This window comes from Micropterus dolomieu, linkage group LG05 (assembly GCF_021292245.1).
Source record: "Micropterus dolomieu isolate WLL.071019.BEF.003 ecotype Adirondacks linkage group LG05, ASM2129224v1, whole genome shotgun sequence".
Classification (NCBI taxonomy): domain Eukaryota; kingdom Metazoa; phylum Chordata; class Actinopteri; order Centrarchiformes; family Centrarchidae; genus Micropterus; species Micropterus dolomieu.
The window spans coordinates 2,165,096-2,188,063 of NC_060154.1; the positions used below are offsets into that span (position 1 = coordinate 2,165,096).

General features: G+C 38.7%; 1 protein-coding gene, 1 long non-coding RNA gene and 1 pseudogene across 3 annotated transcripts; 1 reads left to right on the plus strand and 2 right to left on the minus strand.

Moving 5' to 3' along the window:
* LOC123971240 overlaps window positions 1–405 on the minus strand; it is a 6,902-nt pseudogene extending 6,497 nt beyond the window's left edge.
* A 2,627-nt stretch (window positions 406–3,032) lies between these two features.
* LOC123971241 (alanine aminotransferase 2-like) lies at window positions 3,033–10,346 on the minus strand. Its single transcript, XM_046049951.1, has 11 exons — window positions 10,242–10,346; window positions 9,786–9,875; window positions 9,098–9,206; window positions 8,254–8,387; window positions 7,164–7,407; window positions 6,999–7,078; window positions 6,759–6,892; window positions 5,047–5,221; window positions 4,525–4,680; window positions 3,327–3,439; window positions 3,033–3,216 (listed from the first exon to the last, which is right to left on the minus strand). Exons 1-11 carry the CDS (start codon window positions 10,344–10,346, stop codon window positions 3,054–3,056), a joined length of 1,503 nt encoding a protein of 500 aa, XP_045905907.1. The 3' UTR covers window positions 3,033–3,053.
* Window positions 10,347–11,696: 1,350 nt separating this feature from the next.
* On the plus strand, window positions 11,697–15,218 carry LOC123971718. 2 transcript variants are annotated; one of them, XR_006825260.1, is made up of 3 exons: window positions 11,697–11,970; window positions 12,200–12,307; window positions 14,461–15,218. It is a non-coding gene; the product is annotated as an uncharacterized LOC123971718 (long non-coding RNA). The 2 variants fall into 2 exon arrangements; XR_006825261.1 differs by lacking the exon at window positions 14,461–15,218 and adding an exon at window positions 14,315–14,441.
* Window positions 15,219–22,968: the final 7,750 nt, after the last annotated feature.

Consider the following 22,968-nt stretch of genomic DNA (forward strand, 5'->3'; position numbering starts at 1 on the left):
GTATAGGAACAAGAGACACATTCAAGCGTGTTGTTTTCACTTTGATTTACATATTTAATTTTGCATTTTCACTGGCTTTTAATTGCTGATTAGAATGTGCGGCCCCCTTCTTCTCTAAACTCCTCGTTACAGCGGTGAACTAAAACAATAGTAGTGTATATCGTTCAGATTAATATTACACCTGCGGCTCACCTGTGTGATCTCCTCTGTGATGCGAGCAGCCAGACTCTGCAGGCCCGTTGGGTCTCTGATCCCCAGCACACTGGGGTTCACCTCCTGCAAAGAACTCCTCTCTGCTCTAACTGACAGATTAGTTCTTAATGAGTAGCTCAACACAGAGACCTGAAAACGGCTCGATGTTGCAGTAATACCTGTGTCAACTTCAGAGCCTGTCGAGAAGGACATGCATGCCGTCGGAGCGTGCACAGTGGGAGTGTCAGAAATTTTGACGAATGCTCCATATTACAAACCACTATAGGTTAGGCAGTGTACTATTACTACTAGTGATAATAATAACAACCTACTAGTAAAACCAGCTTAATAATAATCAGCATTTATATGAGAAGAGGAGGGAAGATGGGGAAGAATCCATATAAATGTGTAACATTCTACTTAAATATTGGGTTTGCTTTGCAAGGTACAAGGTTGTTTATTTATCATTGTACAGCACAAGGTTGTATAACGAAACAAAGTTTATAGTCCCTTCATGCTACACACACAGAACTTAACATATAATTAAATGTATATTAAAATAAGATAACATATAAAATAAAAAAATAAAACAATATATAGCCTACAGTTATTTATATACATAAACATTTACACCCCAAACATTCTGCAGTGCATTTTTTGAATTTGCATCTGGGGTAAATGTAAACGTCATTATCAAGATGATGATATGGTTTCATCTTCAAATCTGCACCCGCTGTGCTACCTGGTCTGGTTGATCTTGGCTCGTGGTCCGCTGCTCTTGAATCCAAAAACTATATCTTCCTTTTCCAATGGCTTTTGTCATAGGCAATACGTATTTCGGCAATAAAGCCAGAGAAACAGATGAAAAACAAAAGTGTAGCAAAGTCAAGGAACATAATTTTGACCTTACTCTTACCTGAACCTGGCAGTTTTTATTATTTATTTACCGGGGGACAACATTCCAGTTTACACATTAGTGTAAATGTGCTGGAGTTTCATCTGTAGTCCCTGGGCATGTTATAACCTGGCTCTGAGAAAAATTCTGCTGAGGGGCCCTCCTACCTGACCCATGTAAACCATGTGCCACACAGTCACACCTGACACCCCAGTGCTCTCACTACAATAATTCCCCTTTTAAAAACAGTTTGCTCCGTCTGTCAGGCTAAGAATTAGCTGTGATGGTTAATGTGAGGGTAAGGGGCTTCGAGAGGGCTGTAACACAGTTAGCTTGCTAGTGCAGTGAACAACCAGTATTTCACATTAAGAGGAGCTGAGATCAGTTTATTTACAATCGGGGCTGACCCCAAAGATTTGGCCTTTCTCACATGCAAAGGAAGGTCACAGCCTTTGGTGTTTGGATGAGGACCCCTGCACAGACTCAAATACATACCAGACTTGAATTGTTTATTCTGGAACCATTCTCGACCACTCTCACCGGAAAGATGTCACTTGCCGACACTCTCCAGGAGGACCAAAAGGGCAGGTAACCATGTTATCCCGATGGTCATCACCTCTTCAATTTTGAGTAGTTTTATTACCATGTTGTTCTTGTTTAGAAACTATGTTGAAAAGCTAAAGAATCATCGGAGAAGTTAATTTGAAGTGTTTTTTTTTTAGCTTTACTTCATCTCCTTGTGCTCCTTTGTCTACTACTGTCTGTGTTTTAATGTTTACACTGATGCCGTGTTTCAAACAACTTATACATTTTCTTATTAAGAATGTGTAACAATCATTATTATCCTGGAAATATTTAGGTAAGCTGTTCTTTAATTTGCTAAATTGTGTCGTTTAGCTGCAACAGTTCTAATAATTAAGAACTTTTGCATGAATGCTTAGAAACTAAGAACTGTAACTATGTAACTATTTATCAAATTTAAGAAAGTGTTGGTATTGTGGGAGGATATGATTAAAACCTGCAAAAATTAAACTTTCTAAGACATCACTTCCAGTTAAAGTTAAAACACCAAGACCCGCAGGGTGAGGGGGGGGTGACACTATACCCCAAACTGACATCACATTTCTGAAACAGAAGACAGATAAAACCTCGCGCCCCTCTGTTCGCTCTCTTGTTCCTTTTTTACCACTTCCCTTTCCGATGGCCTGAGGAACTCCATGATTCCAAATTCCCCATTATCTTTTTTCGAGCCTTCACTGGGATGAAAACTTCCCCAGACTATTTGTTTAATCTCAGCAACGTAAACTCCCTATAGGCTATTCACAAGGTCTGGTGAACCTGCGGTGAATGTAGCCTATGCGTTTATTTGATTTTTTTTGTTTAAAGTTATCAGGTCGTTTAATTTATGCAACTTTTGCCTGAGAAAACAATCAAGTTCTTTCACACCCTTATCTCGGTTTGAATTAACCCCACTACTCCCAACATTTGAATGATTGCTTATGATAATAATATTTCCAAGTATTATTACTCATAATTATATTAACAGAGTTTAGGTTCACTACACTAACTAGTTGGCAGTGTCAAGGAAAACTAGGGTCCTACGAATGCAGTTCCGGGCCTAGGAGTGCGGTCCTGAAAATGTAGCGTCCTGTACTACAGATGCATACTACTTCGAAGTAAAGCTAAAACACCTTGATCACCCCGTGGTGGCTCGCTGCAGTATCAGTTCATAAACCCCACTCCCTCTATGTCAGTGGATGGGACATGAGCCAAACAAAAAAATGAAAATACAGGTCAAATTTTTTCCCAAAGATGGTTTATGTCATTTTTGGTCATTCTTATCACCTAAGCTGCTTCCCACTGTGGCGAGTGTATCCTCGTACCTGCTAGCCCAATCATAAATCAGCATGTTAAAAGGAAATTAAGTCTTTCTTCCTATGATTTACACTTTAAGGATCTGTCCTTTTTAACAGAGGGCTACATGTTGGGTCAATGGGTTATTTTCCCCCATGTCTCTGTCCTTCACGCCTCTTTCAGGGTGAGGAAGTGCATCCAAGAGGCGAAGGTGAAAGGAACCGAGGCGAGCCAGGACCTCCTGCAGGGTGTCAGGAGGAACAAGGACACATAACCTGAGAGAAAGAAAGAGAGAGAGAGAAAGAGAAAGAGGGTGAGAAAACACTTATATGGACACTTTTGACAAAATGCAATATATAATGTAACCTGACTTCATGTCTCTCACCTTAGATGATAGTTGCCAGTAGTTTCACCATACTGACATCCTGCTCCTACAAACACACCTTCTTCCTCCAGTAACCTCTGACAGTACAGAACATCTGCCTCCACCTCTAATATCTATAGACAAAGACAAAAACAGCCACACTTAGCAGATATGACTGAAATCTGATGTACTCCTGAGTTTGTTCTTTGACAACATGCAAATTAACTTCATGTTGTAAGTGTAAATTTTAAATAGCAATTTGTCTGTCCGTTGGGAAGAACAACGTGCTGTTACAGTGATTGTTATCTCTGATTACCTGTTTCAAATACAAATTAGCAAAATGCTGTCCCTCAAAACGAATATATTTACTAACCACCCCACGTCTTTTAATTTATCTACAGTGGTGTACTAACCTTTGGACACAAAATGCCATTTTATAGTGAATATTTAAGTGAATATAAGCTATCCTGACACCTATTTCTTACAATTGTATATATATAACTTAAAAGGGGCGATGGCAGGCTGTAAAAAAAACACTTCAAAAACTATAAACATGACATTCCTTAAAAAATGGTTGCCAATTATATAAATCACATACAGTTTTTGGTAAAATTGCAAAAACATGTGACAGCACATCTGTAGGAAGTGACGCTACCGGGTGTGAGGTGGGTGTGTCGGCAGGGATTGGCTGAGCGGACCCCGGAGGTGTTGTGATTCAGCTGCAGGAGAGCTAATCTGAGCTCTCTTTCAGGCGTGGGATCAGCCTCATTCTCCCCGCTGTCCTGCCTCTCAGTAGTTGAATGTCTCTCCGCCATAGTTTTTGTTTCTGCATTGCCCTTCTGAATGTTGCTACCCCTTAATTAATTAATGAATTATTTCTGATTTATGGGTTTTTGTTGTTGTTTTTTTATGGCTTTTGTTGCTTTAATTAACAGTTTATTTTGTCGGTTGAATTAACCTTTGCTTGTTTTAGATTAACAGTTTGCTTTGTTTCAGTAAATAGTTTGCTTTGTTTGAATTGTTTTTTGGTTTGGGCTATGCAAGTCAGAAGTATTTATGCAAATGGCTGCTTTTTAAAGAGATTTCTAAAAATCTCCTTCCATCCCTCCCTAAGTAAAACTGAACTGTGTGCTTTCTATTGAAATGTGTTCTCTAAAATCTGTCACCAAATTGTACTGCATTTTGTTACATGAACTAATATAACATAATATTTTCCCACCTCTGCCTGCTCTATAATCTCAGATGGTGGATGCAGGCGAGGATAAAGGTAGATTCCCCCCATCACTGGCTGACAGCTCATCCCTGGTAGATCATTCAGGAACTCCTGAGCCCGCTGTGCATTCTGGGACAAAGTGACACGAGTGAGTAGAATCTCCTGTAGAAAATAAGAATAACAGAGATTTTATTGTATTATTATGTTATTTCTGTTTTTAATGAATTTTCCCTTGTAGATTAAAGATAAAGATTGAATTAAATTAAATCTATACCCTGATTCATGTATAAGAAAGTGATTTGATATAGTTTTGATATAGTTTTGATAGAGATACTTTTCATGAAAGTGGTTTATCTACATGAATGTGTACATATGTACATGAATTTAAGATTTCTTCGCTTGTTCCTCTAATGCAACGTGTTTTAACGTAGGTGATATAGATTCTGATATGTGAGATAATGAATCTAATATAAGGTTTAAAAATAATTGTTGATGTTTTGAAGTACGACTTTCTGACCACATTCTGACCTGTGTGTATGTGTCATAGGAAGGGTCTCCAGGTTTTGGTGGGTTGACCATGACATCCAGAGCAAGCTGTCCTGTGACTGGAGTACTGATATCACCACACAGCACATTATCAACAAAATGTGCCACCTCTGGGTCCACATTGACCAGCTCCATGTATCCTGCCCTCAGACCGCACCTGAGACATAGAAGTTATTTGGATGCTTAAAGAAAAGTTTACTTAATACACAGTCATTGTTTCATGTTTTATGCAGTGGTGCCGTGGAGAAGACTTCTGACTTTTGTGAAGGAGGTTTGGTGTTCAGGGCTCAACCATTGTGCTGATATGTGTTAGGTCATAATAAATAATATGTATTATATTTGTATTATCATACTACATATACATTATATATTGTACTATGCTATAGGCCTACTCACACTATACCTTATTATATTTGACATGCCATGCAATATTATGTTAATATGGTTTTATCACTTTATGTACTATATCATCATATCATTATTTCATCATAATCACACCACTATGTCACAGACTGTCACGCCCCCCCCTGCTGTGACCTAACCCTGACTTGTGGAAGACTGCCTTGTGTTTGTGTGTTTTTTTTTTCCCTGGGTGTGGCTGCAGTTTTGGTTTTGGGCCCTTTTCCCCTTTCTCTCTCACCTGCAGGTTGCCGGGAGGCGTGTCAGCTGCAAGGAGCTGATTACACACACCTGCACGTGATTTGCAATCCCTCAGGTTCCTGCCCTACTTAAGCAGCGGCCTGATATCCTGTCCTCACTGGATTGTTAAGTTGTCTCAGTACGTCTTGGCTACCAGCTCGGTTGGTGGAGACCTAGACCTAGACCTAGACCTAGACCTAGACCTGTACTCTGTTTGTTAAGCTGACAACTAACCTGTTTTTCCTGTGCTCAGGAACGGACCCGTCCGTGACCAACTCACCTTCCCTGCCTCCTGGATCTCACTCTCCTGCCTGTTACCTGTCTGCCTGGACCCCATCAGCTTCCTTCGCCTGCCTGCTCTACCTGCCCCGATCCACGCAGCCACCGCCAGCTCCTTGACTCAATAAATCTCTGAGAGCCAGCTCTTGTCTCCAGTCTATTCCTGGGTCTTATCTGAAGCGTGTCACAGACAGTACTGCCCCATTAGTTTAAGTTCAACAACAGCATGTAACATTTTTTTAAATGTAAAAGTCTGTATGTGAAATAATTTTTTTCTGTATCCAAACATTTTTATTGACACACATTCATTCTATCCACGCTTTCAGAAACATAATCCACCAATCAAAATAGCCCCCAACAAATATGCTATTTCCCTCGAGTTTCAGTGACATGTGTTGAAAACTATAGTGCCCACTGTTTTAGGAAATTACTAAGCCCTTAAATACAAAAAAATCAATTTGTGATTGTTTATTTTAAAGATTTATGTCCTTTATGAATTTTGCCTGGGGCTACAGACAGGGTAAAAAGTCAAAGTATTGAGCAATGGACTAATGTATAGTAGATTTTACTATTTTTATGGGATTTGTTAACAGTAAGACAAATATATATTAATACCAGCATTATCCTATCAATGTACTTTGTAGCATGTACTGTGTATGAATGGTTGAAGCTACATCTGTTGTGTGATGCTATCAACAAACAATAGCAAAATACTGTAAAAATGAAAGAGATTCGTATATGTAAGCACATAAAATGGTTTAAGAGACAGAACTCACTCTCCCATGCAGGCGTTAGATAGAGAGTGGAAGGAGGCCAACTGCACTGTCTCTGAATACTCTTCCATCTCAAACAGGACTTTCTTATAGGAAATAAACTCTGTGCCCTGTCCATACACGCTGTCCTGGTACACCTGGAGCAAAGGGGAAAGGATATATAATGAAAGCCTGTGTGAGAAAAAGGCGTCCAGTAGCTGAATTAAATCCCAATCTGAAGATTTGTGGGCAGTTTGTGATCACCTCATCAACCAACAGTAAGAGTCTCTCAGCTGCTGCAAAATGAATCACTTCCTTTATTGATTTCCTGTCCTGCACATGACCTAGTAGGACAAACGGCAGCATACACAAAGTGATGACAGCATGGACGTTTAAACAGGTGTCTTTAATGTAGCTGCTGTTATTTACCTGAGGGGTTTCCTGGGTTGCTGATGTAAATGGCTCTGGGCTTGCAGCACCCCCTAGCAGTCTTCAGAGCTCGGTGCAGCTCACCTAGGTCTACAGCCCAGCCTTGGTCCTCCATCAGCTGGTACGGTACCAGTTTCACCCCAGCCTCATCCAACAGTGTGGGCAGGGTGTGTGGGCAGGGCATGGGGGTCAACACACCTGTCTGAGTCTCCCCCTCCCCACTGGCTATGAGCTTCACAACCACCTTCACATAATACATACACATACAAAACATATCCATAATTTCACATTCTGGGCTTTAAATAATAGTTCCAGGTAATTACAACTTCTGTCTTATCTTGATATGTTTTGGTAACATTGTATACACTGAAATAAGCTTTGCGAGCAAGCACTTATCCATCCTTTACTTTGGGTTTTTACCTCAAAGTAAAATGGTCTAGGTCAGTGGTTACCAAGCATTTTATGTATGTCTGTCTCTGTCGGTTGATTTTGACTGACTTTTTAAGATTCAAATGTTTTGTCACAAGCTCAAACAAGAATAAAAGACAAGAATTTGTGTAAAATAAAAAGTTAAAAAATGTAACAGTGCTTATTGGTCTATCATGTAGGTGGGCTGTGCAACTTTCCAATACATGACATTTTTAGAAGGTATTAAATGTACATATGCCACAAAAAGAGGCAAACTATATAAAAAAAAATTAGGTACACACTCAAGTACAAATGTGCAAAGTGATGCAAAAAAATCACAGAGGACAACGTGCTAGGGCAAAAGGTCAGAGTTCTCCATACTGAAAGCCCGTTCTTTCCATCACCAGTCTTTCTTATATTCCTTTTCAACAATATGTTCATCTTGTACCTTAGTACATGTTGTTATGCTGCCTGAACAAATCTTGCTAACCTAAATCGTGTTAACTTTGCAAGCACCAGAACACCTTAAATCAGACTCATTCAACTTAGGTTCTTGGTAGAATGTTAACATAACTTATAGACATGATGGCTAAAATGATCATTTGTTATCGTCATAACATTACCCCAGAGTGGTATCTGAACAATGAATATGTAATGTAATGATACATTATTGTGTTTATACCCTCAAGGCCCTTTGAGAACCAGCAGAAATGAAGATGTCTTTGGCATAGGAAGGCACTCCAGCGTCTCGTCTCGTGATGAACTCAGCGATGCTTTGCTTGACATGAGACAAGCCAGAGGAAGCTGTATAGGAACCTGTGGATCAGTCATTGAATATCAGGGGTGTAACAAGACTCAGGCAATTAACATTTTCCACATGCTGTCACGCCTTACATCAATTTTCCCACGCAGTGAAAAACAAATGGATGTGTAAGTGCAGAGCGAATCAACGCCGTCCAGCTGATGCGACACCGGAGTGCGCCGTGATAGTAATCAAGTGAACCTTTTGCGCTGTGGATCGCAGACAGTTGTGACCAAGTGGAACATAGCTGGAGTTTTATAATATAAACATCTAAAAACTTTTTCAGCCTGATCACAAGTGTTTTCAGTTACTTTCGGTTTCACATGCAATATGAAGTCCCAAACTGTGTTGCAGACTGTCTGAAGGGGATACTACTAGCAGAGCAATAAAATAATGCACAGCAGAGTATAAGGCAGGTAGACTTAATTATTATTATGAATTCATAGTAAATTATGACGCTAGTCTCGTATTATTACGACTTTTTTCAGGGCTTGTCAGAGAACACAGATATATGGGAGAGATTCTGAATTTACAGGAGGTTAACATGAGCAAATAAACCTGTTGAAACAGAGGAACTATTAAAGTTCAGGAGTTTGTCACTAAATTAAAATGAGGTTACTTCCCCAAACAAAGTCACAAAAGATGAGGGAAGACAAAATCTTGTCTGCATGTGTTCTGACTCTGATCTACATGAGATACATATGGATTTTTTTTCAGTCCTCACCCACACTTCCTCCATCGCAGACCTCCAGGAGCTTCTGAGCCCTCAGGATGACATCCAGAGGAAGAGTTTTGCTTTTCAACAGCTGAGGGTACAGACATACTGCCAAGACCTGAGAAAAATTATTCATTTAATATTTTACATTTATTTAACCAGAAAAAATCTCTTTTGCAAGAGCGTCCTGACTCAGACAGGCAGGAGCACAATTAATCAATAGGTCAGATTTTGGACAATGTAGACAAGAAGCTAGAGAATTTAATAAGTATGTTCAACTGGGAAAGTGCCTTTTTACAAGCATATCAAGAAATCAGCAGTAGAGAATGTGGTTCCATAAAATATAACACAAAATTTATAATGACAGATAAGGAAGAGAGTAATCGATCAACAAAACGTGTGATCAGAAGGATAGTATAAAACAACAGTCAATACCATTACAATGACTACAGAAAAGACATTCATGGATGTTATAACATTCTTAAAATGAACATATAGAATGGATACATAAAATAATGAAACAGATTCTGTTGATCACCAATATTTCCAAAAAACATAACTGAAGAAAATATTCCAGAAGAAAGAAACACTGAAAGCTAAATCGGCTGGGCCTCCAAATCATGACAAATAATTTTAAAAGTGTGTGAGGAGATCTGAAGTTACTGAATCATATAAAAGCACAAATAATAAAACTTACCTGGCGAACAAATGACATGGGTTTGATTCCTTCTTTGTGGGGGTCACCTGAGCAGACATCTATCACTTCTTTGAAGGGTTTCTGCACTCCCTGTGGGAGAAAACATTAATTCTGAAAAGTATCCTATCCAGTCTGGATTGTAAACCAAAAAACACAACAAATGTGAAAGAATTTCCAATTATAGTTTGGGAAATGTGGAAGTGTAAACTTTTTACTCCTGTTTTAATCTGTTCATAATTTAAATTTTCTTTAATTTTTGTATTTTTGCATGTGGTGTATAGATAAACTAGATATTTGTGATGGTAGATAGGCTATTTCATTGGACTTTTTGTACATCCTTGGATTTGCAGATGCCCAAAAGTCACTTTTCAAATTACAAATAGAAAGCCAATTCTCCAGAATACACAGACTGTGCGTGAAGGCAAATTAATAAATTTACAGATTACAAACACTTACCTGTGTTATCTCTTGTGTAATATGTGCAGCCAGACTCTGCAGTCCACAGTGTGGTGAGACTCTGATCCCCCTCACCCTGGGATTCACATGTTGCAGGGAACTCATCATATTATTGCTTTATTTAGATTTCCAAACTGTCTATGTAAAACTGCATACTAGAATCTTGGACCTTGACCAGACAGACACTAGAGAGGCTTCAGTCAAAGTTGCAAAATGTAGGAAATACACCTTTCATACATGCACAAGAGCGAGGCAAATGGATAACTAAAGTGTTGTCTTTTTTTTTATTAATGTGTCACTGATCTCCCCTGTTTTGATTAGTAATCCTCGATGTTCATTCACTGCTTCAGTACAGATTTCTTAGTACATCTGACCTCTCCAGAAAATTCTCATTCCTCCAGAAACACAATGAAAGTGTCAAATGCTCCTCCACTAGGGCATCTGATGGTTTTTAACATGTGACATGATACAAAAAGGCTTTGATAAAGAGTCTTTTGGAATAAAATAAAACTGACCTGCAATAAACTGTTATTGAGAAAATTTGGCAAGATGATTTCAGAATAATAAACCGTTTTTATGGTCTGTATTTATCCATATTGTTATTTATTTATTTGTACACACACTAGGGCTCCACAAATCATGTGACATACCAACATTTGTAGATGTAGTTCAGTCTAAAATATCAGAAATAATGATGAAATAATATAAATAAAATATATAAATGTTGCATCATTTCCTTTTAGTCGTTTTTTTTTTTTTTTTATTGGGCAAAGGGTAGAGGAGGACTGGAATGATTTGTAGTCTTTCATTGTACAAGATTAACATTTTAATCTGCTTTTAATCTGCTTGTTTTAAAATAAAATGTTCTAAAGTTTCTCCTTATAGTTTCAGCATTCTGTATTTATTTATTTACTTAAATTTATGCCCTACATAAAAATAGGCTACACATACAAAATATTTATTCCAGCATCCTTTGCACTCTGCTCCACTGCATTATTGTTGTTGCTTTTGTGTAGGTATACCTTGTTTGTGTCTGTTTTTATTGAGCTTGTTGTCCTGTTTGTGCTTGCAAGCTACATTGAGAACAATAACGGTAGTCAAATATTCCTCACATATGTAAACCTAGCCTACTACCACTAAAGTAATTCTGATTCTTCTGATTTATAACAACAAACTGTCAAATGAATGGACAGCAGAATACATGTTTATTGCTGTTTCTTTATAAAAATCCATTAAAGTACATTCATTGTAATACTTAGTTATGGCACAATCTAACCTAGCGAACACATTACCATTGTGTAGAGTTGGTTGTCATTAACCTCCAGCTAAATCACGTGCCGGAGGTGTGACACCAAAATGTGTAACCTATCAGATTATGTGACCCATCAGATTATGTGACCCAAATGGCAAGTTAAGCACCAGAGGGTTTTGTTGACGATGTGAAGCGGTTGCAGTTTGGTTTGGTTTGGTTGGGCTTAGGCACCGAAAGTACTTGGTTATGGTTAGGAAAACATCGTCGTTTGGGTGTAGTCACAGAATCTTCTAGGTCACAGATTTTGGTGTTACACCGTCATTGACCAGGTTAGAGGGGCGAGTTGTCAGGCTGCAGCAGGTGACGTGACTGCTGATTTTATCTGTAGAAAGTCAGTGAATATGTTTACATCTTCGGTGAAAGTAGAGATGTGCTACCTGGTTGAGGAGGTAACTCGATATACAGAAGCCAAATACGGTAGTTTGGAGTTGTTAATACAGTAACTATATCAAAGTAACTATATGGTGTGATGCTAATCGCGATTAGCGCGCTAGCGTCCTTAGCATAGCAGTCAATTAGGTAACGTTAGTTAGATGCCTGTAAGGTGAAAATACCAGCTATTGCTAGTGCTTAAAACTAACTAGAGATAGCGTTCAAGCTTATTGTTATTTGACTGAAGTGATGAACAGTTTAACGTATTACACAGAGAGGACCGGGAAACTCTCCTTGAGGAGTAACGTTAGCTGGAGGCCTCCCTCTCCCGTCCGCCATTTTGGACCGCCATTCCCCACATCTTTCCATCGCTCGTGGACAGGTGAGTGACTTCTGCACTAGAGGTGCTCAGTATATGTACGAATCAGTTAATTTAGTACCTTTCAGAAGTAGAGCCTCCTGTATTGATAGTTTACTGAAAGTTGTCAGTTCAGGCTCTACGCAGTGTGCCACTTTTTGTTGTTGAAATCTTAATAAATCACCAGGGAAGCTGCATAAACAATTGTGATGTGACAACTGCGTTGCAAATAATCGGCAACTGAGCTATCAGTCTCACAAACTGCTTGTATGGGCCTTGTTTTTAACTAAATTTAATTAAAGCTGCAACCATTAACAGTACTTGGTTAAGAAAATTGATCTTCAGCTCTTGACAGTCATTTTAGTAAGGATGGGCTGAGACACTGAAACATCTCTGATTTTAATGGTTTTAGTTTCATATGCGATAAAAATCCAAGAAGCCTGCGTTCTATTATTAAATCTGTAATGTTTTTGTTCAGAAGTACTGCATTGAGTGTAGATGTTGTTTTGCACTATTGTATGTTACAGTAAAATAATTAATAAATGCATTGTTCAAAAAGCCTAGATATAAAATATATCTGCTGACAGGAAATATTAGGCTAATGTACCTTTTTGGTGGTATTCAGGACCAGAGTCAACTTTTTTTTTAACTTAATGGTTGACATTTTTTTGGCCAGACCTAATGAGTCTCATTGTCCTGTGATTGTTAAATGATATTCATTGAATTATCTTATTACCTTAATATTACATTATTGTTTGGTATAAGGTGGAAGTCTGTCACATAGATAGCTAATCTTTCAAGACTGTCAAACTGAAAGAGGCACTTTCTGAAGCACCAGAGATGTTAGAAGCTTAATCACGTCATCAGTCGAGTGATATTTTTCATTTCACCCAACCTCCGGCACGGTGTATGAAACAGGGCACTTCTCAAGGCTAAAATCCACTGACTACGGCGTGTTACGGCTGCCGGAGCTGATCGCGGCCATTATAGTCAATACACTGTTAAAATTAACTTAAAATGACCAATGCATAATATTGGACAAATGCTGAATATTTGCGCCGATATTGGTCGATCCCTACATTTTATAAGTGAGATGATCATTAGGGATGAAACGATGGGCTCATTGCAGTTACTATCACTGTCTTCTAAAGACTTATTTTTTTTCATGTAATTGTCCACGGGGGCCATTGTATTACCTATATAATATAAAATCTTGATAATGCACACTTAGATGATTTTCATATGTTTACAAAAGGTATTTGCTGTTTTATGCAAACAAAATGGCAATTGTATTTATAGTATTCAATATTAAACTTGTTGAAATGGTTTCAGCGTGAGTATCAGTAGATTATAATATTTTTTTTGGCACATTTTTACAATACCATGATAATACTGATAACTGTGATAATTTAGGTCACTATAATCGTGATATGAAATTTTCATACCGTTTCATCCCTAATGATGATGTTGATGTTGGTTTTTAATTTTAATTGTTCCTAGGAGAGAGCTAGGCTAGCTTTTTTCCCCCCTGCCTCCAGTCTTTATGCTAAGCTAAGCAAACTATATCCTGATTCCAGCTCTGCACTTAAGGCACTGATTTGAGATTGATATTAATCATCTCATTTCACTCTTGGAAAGAAAGTAAATCAGTCAATATCGACTACCAGCTATATACACCGTGCAAGCCTCGGAAACCCAGCTGCATTCTAACATTAACTTAGCTCTCCTTATTAGCTAAGCTTCTTACATGCTTGCTAATAACTTCTTTTAAGCTGGGCAGGGCTTGACAATAACCGGGGCCAGTAAAAAGTAACGTCGGGAGACTTGAACAAGCTACTCACTGTGCAAAACATTAATATTAAGAAATACGAAAACAAAAAAATCGCGTTAGAAACTCAACAACCTGCAGTTGTTTTGCAGCTCTCAATCCAGAGTTGTAGTTGTGTGACGAGTGGTTGTCAAATGTTATTTCTCTTAAGATTTAATTGGAGCATTGTGAACAGGCACATTTGTGGTAACCTTCTTTGACAGACAGAACCACTTCTGCACATGTGCAGAACAGATCGGGCTAGCAGCAGGCAACAACTGGCGGGAGACACTGAAAGCGAAGGTGGCAGCAAAGGATAATTACGAGCTCAAACGCAAGTGAAATTTATTATCTATCTATTATCTACCAGGCCCTTGACTGTACTGCTCAGGAAGTTAAATGCCGATGCCCATCGTATAATTGCACGACTTATAACAACGGCGTATTGCGTAACTAAGACGGACCAGCTATTGAACTTCAGCTGAAGAATGGTGTGGACCTGGGAAGTCAGTATCATACAGATGTGGCGTGTCGCAGGCAAGTAATGTTACCTAGCTACGTCTATTTTTTAGTATGGTCAGATAATGGTTGAAAATGTTTAGCTAGTTTTGCTAGATGTTATGTTATAGTGGACATTTTCTCTGTGTGTAATATACATCCGAAAGTCCCAATCTTTCAACTATCTTCACCACTGTTTGTTTTGATAGTGAATGTTATGCCATTCTAAAACTGTTAAATCATTAGCTAAGTTATAAGGTTTTACAGTTCTAATGTTTTATGTTTTCTTTTGCGATTTAATGGTGGAGGTAGCTGATAAAGGCTGAACGAATTTAGATTTTTTTTTATTATAGGTTTGCTATGGTTATCTTCCAAGACCTCTGGGAGCCCTTCTTGGAGGACCTGAGGAGAGCAAAATTCAGTGTGTTGGCAGATACTGCCACTGATTCAAGTGTCCATGACCTCGACTCGGGGAGTCGGGTTCTCGGGTCTATGTTCGCATGCTTAAGGACGGGAGCCCTAAGAATATTTTCTTGGCTCTTGAGGAGCTGCACCATGTGACCTAAGTTGGTCACTGTGAAGCTTTGAATGCAGGTAAGTTAAGCACTCAGTGAAGTCCTCCATAAGAAGGTGTGGAAGCTGACATACCTGGGGGGGAACAAGGTGGCTCCCACATGTGGAGAAAGCTCTTGGAACGCTTCTCAGGGACTATCCTGTTGTGTTGGCTCACATGGAGAACACTATTGAGACCAGGCAAGTCAATTTTGAAACTAAGATTAATTTTGCATGTATGGTTATTATCTGTTATTGAACGACTTTAATTGTGTGGTCTTTTCCAGATCGGCTAGCGCTGACATGATTGGGAGGGCGAAGCAGTGTGTGCAAGTTCTGGTGGACTACAGCTGGCTCCTTTTCATTGTAGTTGTTCAGGACATCCTGAAAGTTTTGAGCTGGTCAGTAGTTGTTTTTTTTTTAAATAGTTTGTGAGGAGTTAGTAGAGCTAATTATAGTAACGTATAGCGATATGTATAAATCGCTATATGTTAGCGATATATGGTGATATAAAGCCTCAAGTAGGCTTTATATCATCAAAATGCAACCCTTTTATATCTGGAATCATATCATATATCTATACACCAAATAGTGCTGTTCTACGTTGTGTATTTAATATACAGGGATGTGATTTTTCCGGATTAATCTGGAATTCCAACCTGAAAATGTGACCTACATGAATCATGCAGATCTGTTAAAAAAAAAAAAAAAAAACGGAGTCTACCGGAGTGAAAAAGAGAGGATTTGAGGACATCTACAGGCTGACGTATGGAAAGATGTTTTTCCTTCCTTTCCAAGTATCAACAAGGATGGATTTGTGTTCAGCTGCTCAATTCCACACCTGCGCAGTATGTACCCCAGTCGCTCTTGTGCTACAGTGGTATTGCTGTCAGTTGACAGGAACATCGCCGGATCGGATGATCTGGGTATGTATTATTGCTTGTGTCTATATATAATATATATACTTATACGTTAGTACTTTGACTTTGTTGTCGATTGATCAGATGATCAATTTTGATTGATTTTCCACTATGGCAGGATTTTTAAGCTGCATGAATGTAACTTTCGTTTGCTAGCTATATAATAATAAGAAAGCTAAGATAGCTGTCTAGCCACCTTTAAAACTTGAAGCTGTATCAATAGTTGCTTTTCAAGTCGTCCTTATGTTAAAAGTTTTACTTAAAAATTAATTTCTTGTGAATTGGTTGTCTCAGGGTTTATATGTAAAGACGTTTCAGACGGCTTGGATCCGCGGGGTTGCTCTGCGCTCCTCATTAACAGACAGGAGGACAAGCGCTATGCGAGTCAACGCCAGGCGCTCTGTGGGTGGTAACCATGGCGACGTCTTCTGTGTACTACTGGGCGCGATCCCACGAAACGCGTGGTTGCTCTCGTCTCACGCACATCAGATTTAAAGTGTCTTGAACTTAATCTTATTCCTACAGATTATCAATAGACAGAGACTGAGACTGAGTTTCGTGAGTAATATAACTGTTTAAGACCTGGTGGCCTAACTGTTAAACAGGCAACGACCTTTACTGCTGTCTCTTATTCATTAAAAAATAATCTAATAACTTTAAGGCCGTTTCATAGCTAAACTAAACACTAGCCTTACTTACAGAGAACTAGTTAGCCTAGGCCCACTCCACTAAACTAAACTCGCATGTAAACTTGCGAAATTAACAAATTTGAAAATTAGAAGATAGCCTCTATTTAGTAGAATCAATTATTTCAAGAAGATATAAAAATGTTTCTATAGCCTATAAAGAAAATAATGTTGTACCAGCAAGTTACTACCCACAGACCGCTGTTTACTTGCACAGCCCTTCTCTGCCTGTCCTTTCACATGAGGAGCCCAGCGTGACCCCGCAGATCTAAGATGTCTAATGGCAGCGCAGACAAGGAAAGTATTAACTTTCTAAGCTATAGCAAGTGTTATTCCATTCTGCGCTCGCGCACCTCTGCTTTAGTTTTCAACCTTTCTGAAGAGTGGATAGACACACATGTTGAATACATTTTTTGATATTGATTACTTTATTTATGTAATTATAGCACTAGAAATACGTTGTCCTGCTTTTCTTTGTCAGACCAAATGAAAGGAATTTACTATTCTTACATTCTAATGAAAATTTCCCATTATTCTTGATTTCCAGCATACAAACTCATGGCCAGGCTAGCACTCAACAGCCCTGGATTAAAAGTCTATTGAAGAGGGATTGAAGAATCGGATTAAAAGGAGCTGGTTGCTGGAGTAGGTTCAAGTTGAGGGAAAAACTTTCTCACTGAATTGCTTTAGCAAAATTAAAGAACCAGACACAGATATTTGCAACCACCCTATTAACTATGGCACAAGTGGAAAGATTGCACTCCGGAAACATATGAAGCATCCAAAACATGTGAAACTGTGGAAAATCCAACAGCAGAACATGCACATTGAGATCGCACAAGCTAATGACAACATTGTTGCGGCTCCACCCAACAACTCAGTGTAACCCAGACTAATCCCTCCTCTTTGCAACCGTGTTGCTCAGGATCAAGTAAGTGTTTTCTGATTTTGTAGTAACTCTTTCAGTCAACTCTGTTTTTCTTTTTTGGAGGAACTAGGGTTTAAGTGTCTTGCTCAGGGACACAATGGTGTCTCACAGTGGATTCAAACCCGGGTCTCTCACACCAAAGGAATGTCTTATCCACTGCACCATCACCACATTTAAAAGTAAATATTTATTTATTTACTTATTCAAGGTGCTTGTTAGATGTACATTGCTGTGATTGGTGCAGAGAGAAAAAAATGTTTCTGTGTTTTGGCAGGTGCTATTTGAGGACAAGAAAACCCTCCTTGAGCTCCACTTCTATTTAGCAGTCCTTCCCATGCTGAAACAGTACATCCTGCTTTTTCAGTCCAAGGACCCAAAGATTCATGAACAAGTTTTTATCTTGCTTCATCAAGCCAGAAGAATTGATTAACAGCAAAGGAAGGAATCTGTCTGGGCCGAAGATGAAGTTGCTTGACCTGACATCGACAGAGGCCCATCTTGCAGCACCTTTTGTTGGCTCTGAGGCCTCATCCATCCTTGACCAACTAGGGAGGGAACACCCTGTGGTGAAGGCTTCGAAAACTAAGGTATGATATGGCTTTATTTGGGGAAACATTGAAACATGTCATCACAAGATGTTGTCCACCCAGAGAATAGCCTGTGAAAGCGAATTAAACACTTATTTCCAACATGGTCCTAAATATTAAACACAACATAATGACATCACACCATAACAATACACATTTAATTCATTTAAAAGAAAAATGCTTCCTAAGCAACTAATCTTGGTGCAGGCTCCACATATACAGTATGTCTTTATTTGTTTCTTAAACTGTACTCTATTTATAAAAGTTAATCCAAGCCTACACCAGCTGTGCAGCTGACCTTCAAGCAAAGCTACCTCTTGACAGTCCAACCCTAAGGACTCTGTCATGCTTGGACCCAGATGCACGGGGAAGCCATCGCATTCTTCCTCATCTCCAGAAGTTGGCGAACATGTTTCTAGCTGTGAAGCTTAATGAACTGGAGAGAGCTGAATTTCAACATGAAATACACAGGTGTATATAATTGTTGGAATGCTATTTACAGATTCTTAGTAAGTCAAATGTTTGATTATTTTGCTAGTAATTGTATCATGTAGCCTGTTGTTTGTAAGGAATTATTTTATTGTCAAATAATGAGCTTAACCTGTTTTTTCCCATCCTAGATATGCAAGTGACATGAGGAGGCAAGAGTTGATTTATGGTGGAATGTTGTGAGAAAGACTCAGAGGTGCCCAGCGCAGATGGAATCAGCATAAAGTGTAATGTCCAACGTACCGCAAGCCAAAGCTACCAACCAAAGTGTAGAGACATGTGAGTCCTATCAAGTCGTCAAATACAACCTGAAGGCCATGCAGGTGCCGGCCAATTAGCACTACTCCCAGAAGACAAAGGAGAGTCCTGTTATTTTACGGCTGTGCAGAAATGTAAAACTATCGAGCCAAAGGTACAGAGCTCTGCTCAGAGATAAAGAAGAACTGAACAAAAGGCCTTATCACTCTGAGAAGCCAACGGCTGGCAAGAAAATGGCAAAAGATGCCATCTTGGCAGCTGTGACTGACGCAAATTCCAAGAGAGACGTGTAGAGGCTCTAAAAAAGCTTGCTGCAAAGGCTAAACAGTCGTACAAAAATTGAGGCCTTCTTTTGACATGAATAGTTGCATGTTGCACATTTAGCTGTTAAATGTCATGGTTGTTATAGAGAGAGGTGGCGATATTGCAGTGGACAAGACGGGGGCTTTTGATTCCCACTGTTGCACATCCACCAAATAAGTTATCACGTGTCATACTCACGACATAAAAAGTTGGATGTTGCACACTTTTGGTTTGGTAAAAAAAAAAAAAATGTAACAATTAATTTTTTTGTTCAAATAAGTTGTCATGGGTCCTGCTTTACCATCCATATGCTATAATAGACCTGCCACCAGTTTGATCGGCGTGTGGGGGGGTAAAAGTAATACGTTTCTTTAACAGAAACGTATTACCTTTACTTTCTTGGAAGTTCAACATGGGAACACTGGTCATTGCCCTTTAAAGCAGTCAAATGCAGTTTACTATTGGTAACAGTTAAACATAAGCGAGAGAGTGCACAGTTGCTACGTGATATTGTGTCCCTTGGTCACATTTTTGTTTTAATCTTTTTTTTAAATACAAATTAGCTCAGTTTGTTCTTTAGGTGCTTAAAAGTCATCATCCAGTATCAAAGTGTTCTCTGCCTGCTCAAAATACTTTAGTTTTTTCGGGTGTTAACTGTTAACTACAGACACACAAGGGACCTTGGTCCGTAACTCGTGTAACTGATTATGTTTATACTGTGTTTATAATTAAACTGTATCTTGATTGCCCCATAGAGAGAGAGCGTGTGTGTGTGTGTGTGTGGATTAACTACTGCACTAAAGTACAACTTCAACATACTTTTCATGTCATATTTATTTTAGATACTAGTGTCTTTGTTTTTTGATTCAGATTATTAATACTAAATAAAATGAACAAATGAATTATGTATTATTAAAGCTACAAGTTTTATAATAAAGATTAAGCTATTTAGCAGTATGTAAAGTAGTTTAGCACCACATTTACCATTCACAACATTAGAGTGAGCCCTGTTTAAGCACTGTCACAGTACTGAAACTGCCCTTTTAGTTAAGTTAAAATTAGTTTTCAATGATCTTTTAGCTGTTGACTCTGGAAACTCTGCTGTTTTAGTGTTTTTAGATTTGACTGCTGCGTTTGACATGATTAACCACTCCATTCTTTTATCCCGACAGTGTGTCGGCTAGGGATGGGGATCGTTCATTTCTATTGATACCCTTATTGAGACTGCTTAACGATCCGATTCTTTATCGATAATTATTTATTTATATATTTGGTAAGACCAGATCCAACGGGCATGAGGTAGGCCTGCACGGACGGTGTGAGGAAAATATTCAATGTGCGATAACCTTATATATTGAGATGACACACCACTTGCGATAAATAAACTTATATTGAAGTGTACATATTAACTGCCTGGTTGTTTTTAATTTAAATACAGCTAAATGTTGTTTCTAGAGCAGCAACATTAATGTTTACAACAGCAAAGTAACTCAATAACTTTATCTGACATCACAAGTAGTGAGTGACGTTTAGAAAGAACAACAGTAGTCTGTATCAGTTCAGGAGCGGCTGGTTTATCTCAGTCAGCAGCTGAGTTTTTAAGATACAGACCAGTCTGTGCTCCAGACAGACAGCTTTCTATTTAGCTTGTTATTAACATTTAGCTAATGCCAAGCTAGTGTTAGCTGTGCTTGTATAAAACATACAGGATGACTGACTGAGGAGAGAGATGATTAAATTAACCATTTCTACATGTTTAATGTTATCTACAGACAGGTGTATTGATAAAGTATTGTCTTTTTTATTTGCAAAGGTTTTATTGCATGTACTTACAGTAACAAGCATAGCTGTCATCAGCTAATGTTTCAGTAGTTTAGAGCTAACTTAACCCTCACTTTATTCCACCGCGACGGCGCAGCCTCTCGCTCTGCTGCCGGTGTGTGTGTGTGTGTGTGTGTGTGTGTGTAGGAGCTCACAGAGAGCAGGCAGCCTGATGATTTTCTTATCCATTGCGTTTCAAATTAAATCAGATTTGACGCTCGAGACATAACATCATAGGACCCGCAAGTCTCGATAAGCTCGAACCTTATTGATTTTCCGGTTTTGAGAAATTTTGGAACCGGGTCTCGATCCCCATCCCTAGTGTTGGCATTAGGGACACAGCGCTCAAATTGTTCAAATCATATCTGGCGGATAGGAGTTTTCCTCATCTGCTGCCACTCTTTCTTGTGGTGCCATTTGGGTCCATTTTCAGGAAACACTATCTCCTTTAAATGCTTTTCAGATAATATACAAATCTATTTGCCTGTAACATACGATAAAGCCTCAATTCAGTCCTTGCTTAACTTCCTGAAAGGTCTTAAAATACGGTTAGATAAGAGATAACACTTGGAAAGCACAGGAGCAACTGTTTATCAGTCACTGTATTTTTGTAAAAACTATTTCAAATAACTCTGAAAAAAAAAAATATGAACACAAACTCTGCGCTGTTTGTGTGCTTACATGTCGTTTGTTTGATGTTTGTTCACTAATTGTAACTGTTGAAGTGCCTCTTGATAATCCTACCGATAAATAAACTAGACTCCGTGTCTTAGATTTAGGCTTAGAAAAGTATTTTGCTTCAATACATTTTTATATATTGTCAGGCTTGTTGTCACACCTTCTACAGTACTGCTAAAACATGCCCTCTTATTGAGGCTAACGTGCTCTCGGACAGGAGACGCTGTGGATTCTGCTATATTTCAGCAAAATAGGACTGGTTACCATGGCAAACTCTGCACAACTGGATGTATGAATGGTGCATACATTCAACATTTGATAATTAAGAATTTTAAAGGGAATACATTTTGTACATAGGCCACGTACACATTGGAAATGAAAGATAAAAAAATTAATCTTTAAATGAGTGCCATCAATTGCACGTACGAGGCTACTCATGGGAAGTCGGCTATTTGCATGAATTGTGTTTGCTTCTTTTGGATTACGGGGGGTGTTGTCGATGAAACGTGTGACAATGTGTGGAGCTGTAAGTGTCATAATTGTTTCCATGACAATTAGGCTTATTGATTATTTTGTCAGATAATTCAGAAATCTTTTCCCTCTCCTGAAATACTTGTGCATGTCTCTGTCTCCACAGTCTCATCACAACCCCCTACTGGCAACTTCTAACCACTTGAGAGACCTCCCAAGCTGTCTTAAATAACTGGGAGAGGAAAAGTGATTCTTAACTTTAAGAAATTTAATAACTTGCTTTTATATTTATGTTTGAAAGTAGGAGTAACTTTCATGAATTCTCAGCACTCATGACTAAAATGGCACTTTGAGTAGCTTGATAAATACCGGCCCTGGTCTTGAGTGACAAATATTGCAGCCTCTGCTGTACTTTAAGTGCGAATTTGCTAAGATGGTTAACATGGTAAACATTATACCTGTCGAACATCAGTGTATATATAAGTCACTATTATGTGCTGCACTTTTTTTTGTAATATATCGCTTCCATAAAGTTGGTCAAAATCTTTGGAGCACAGTCTGAGATATCCTGAGTTTGAATGCTGTTCATTTGTCTGTTGAAGTGGCCTGTAATGACTCTCCTCACAGTTTAATTTCCTACTTGCTGAGGTAATTGCTTGCTGCTGGTTTCGCGTTACATATATTTTA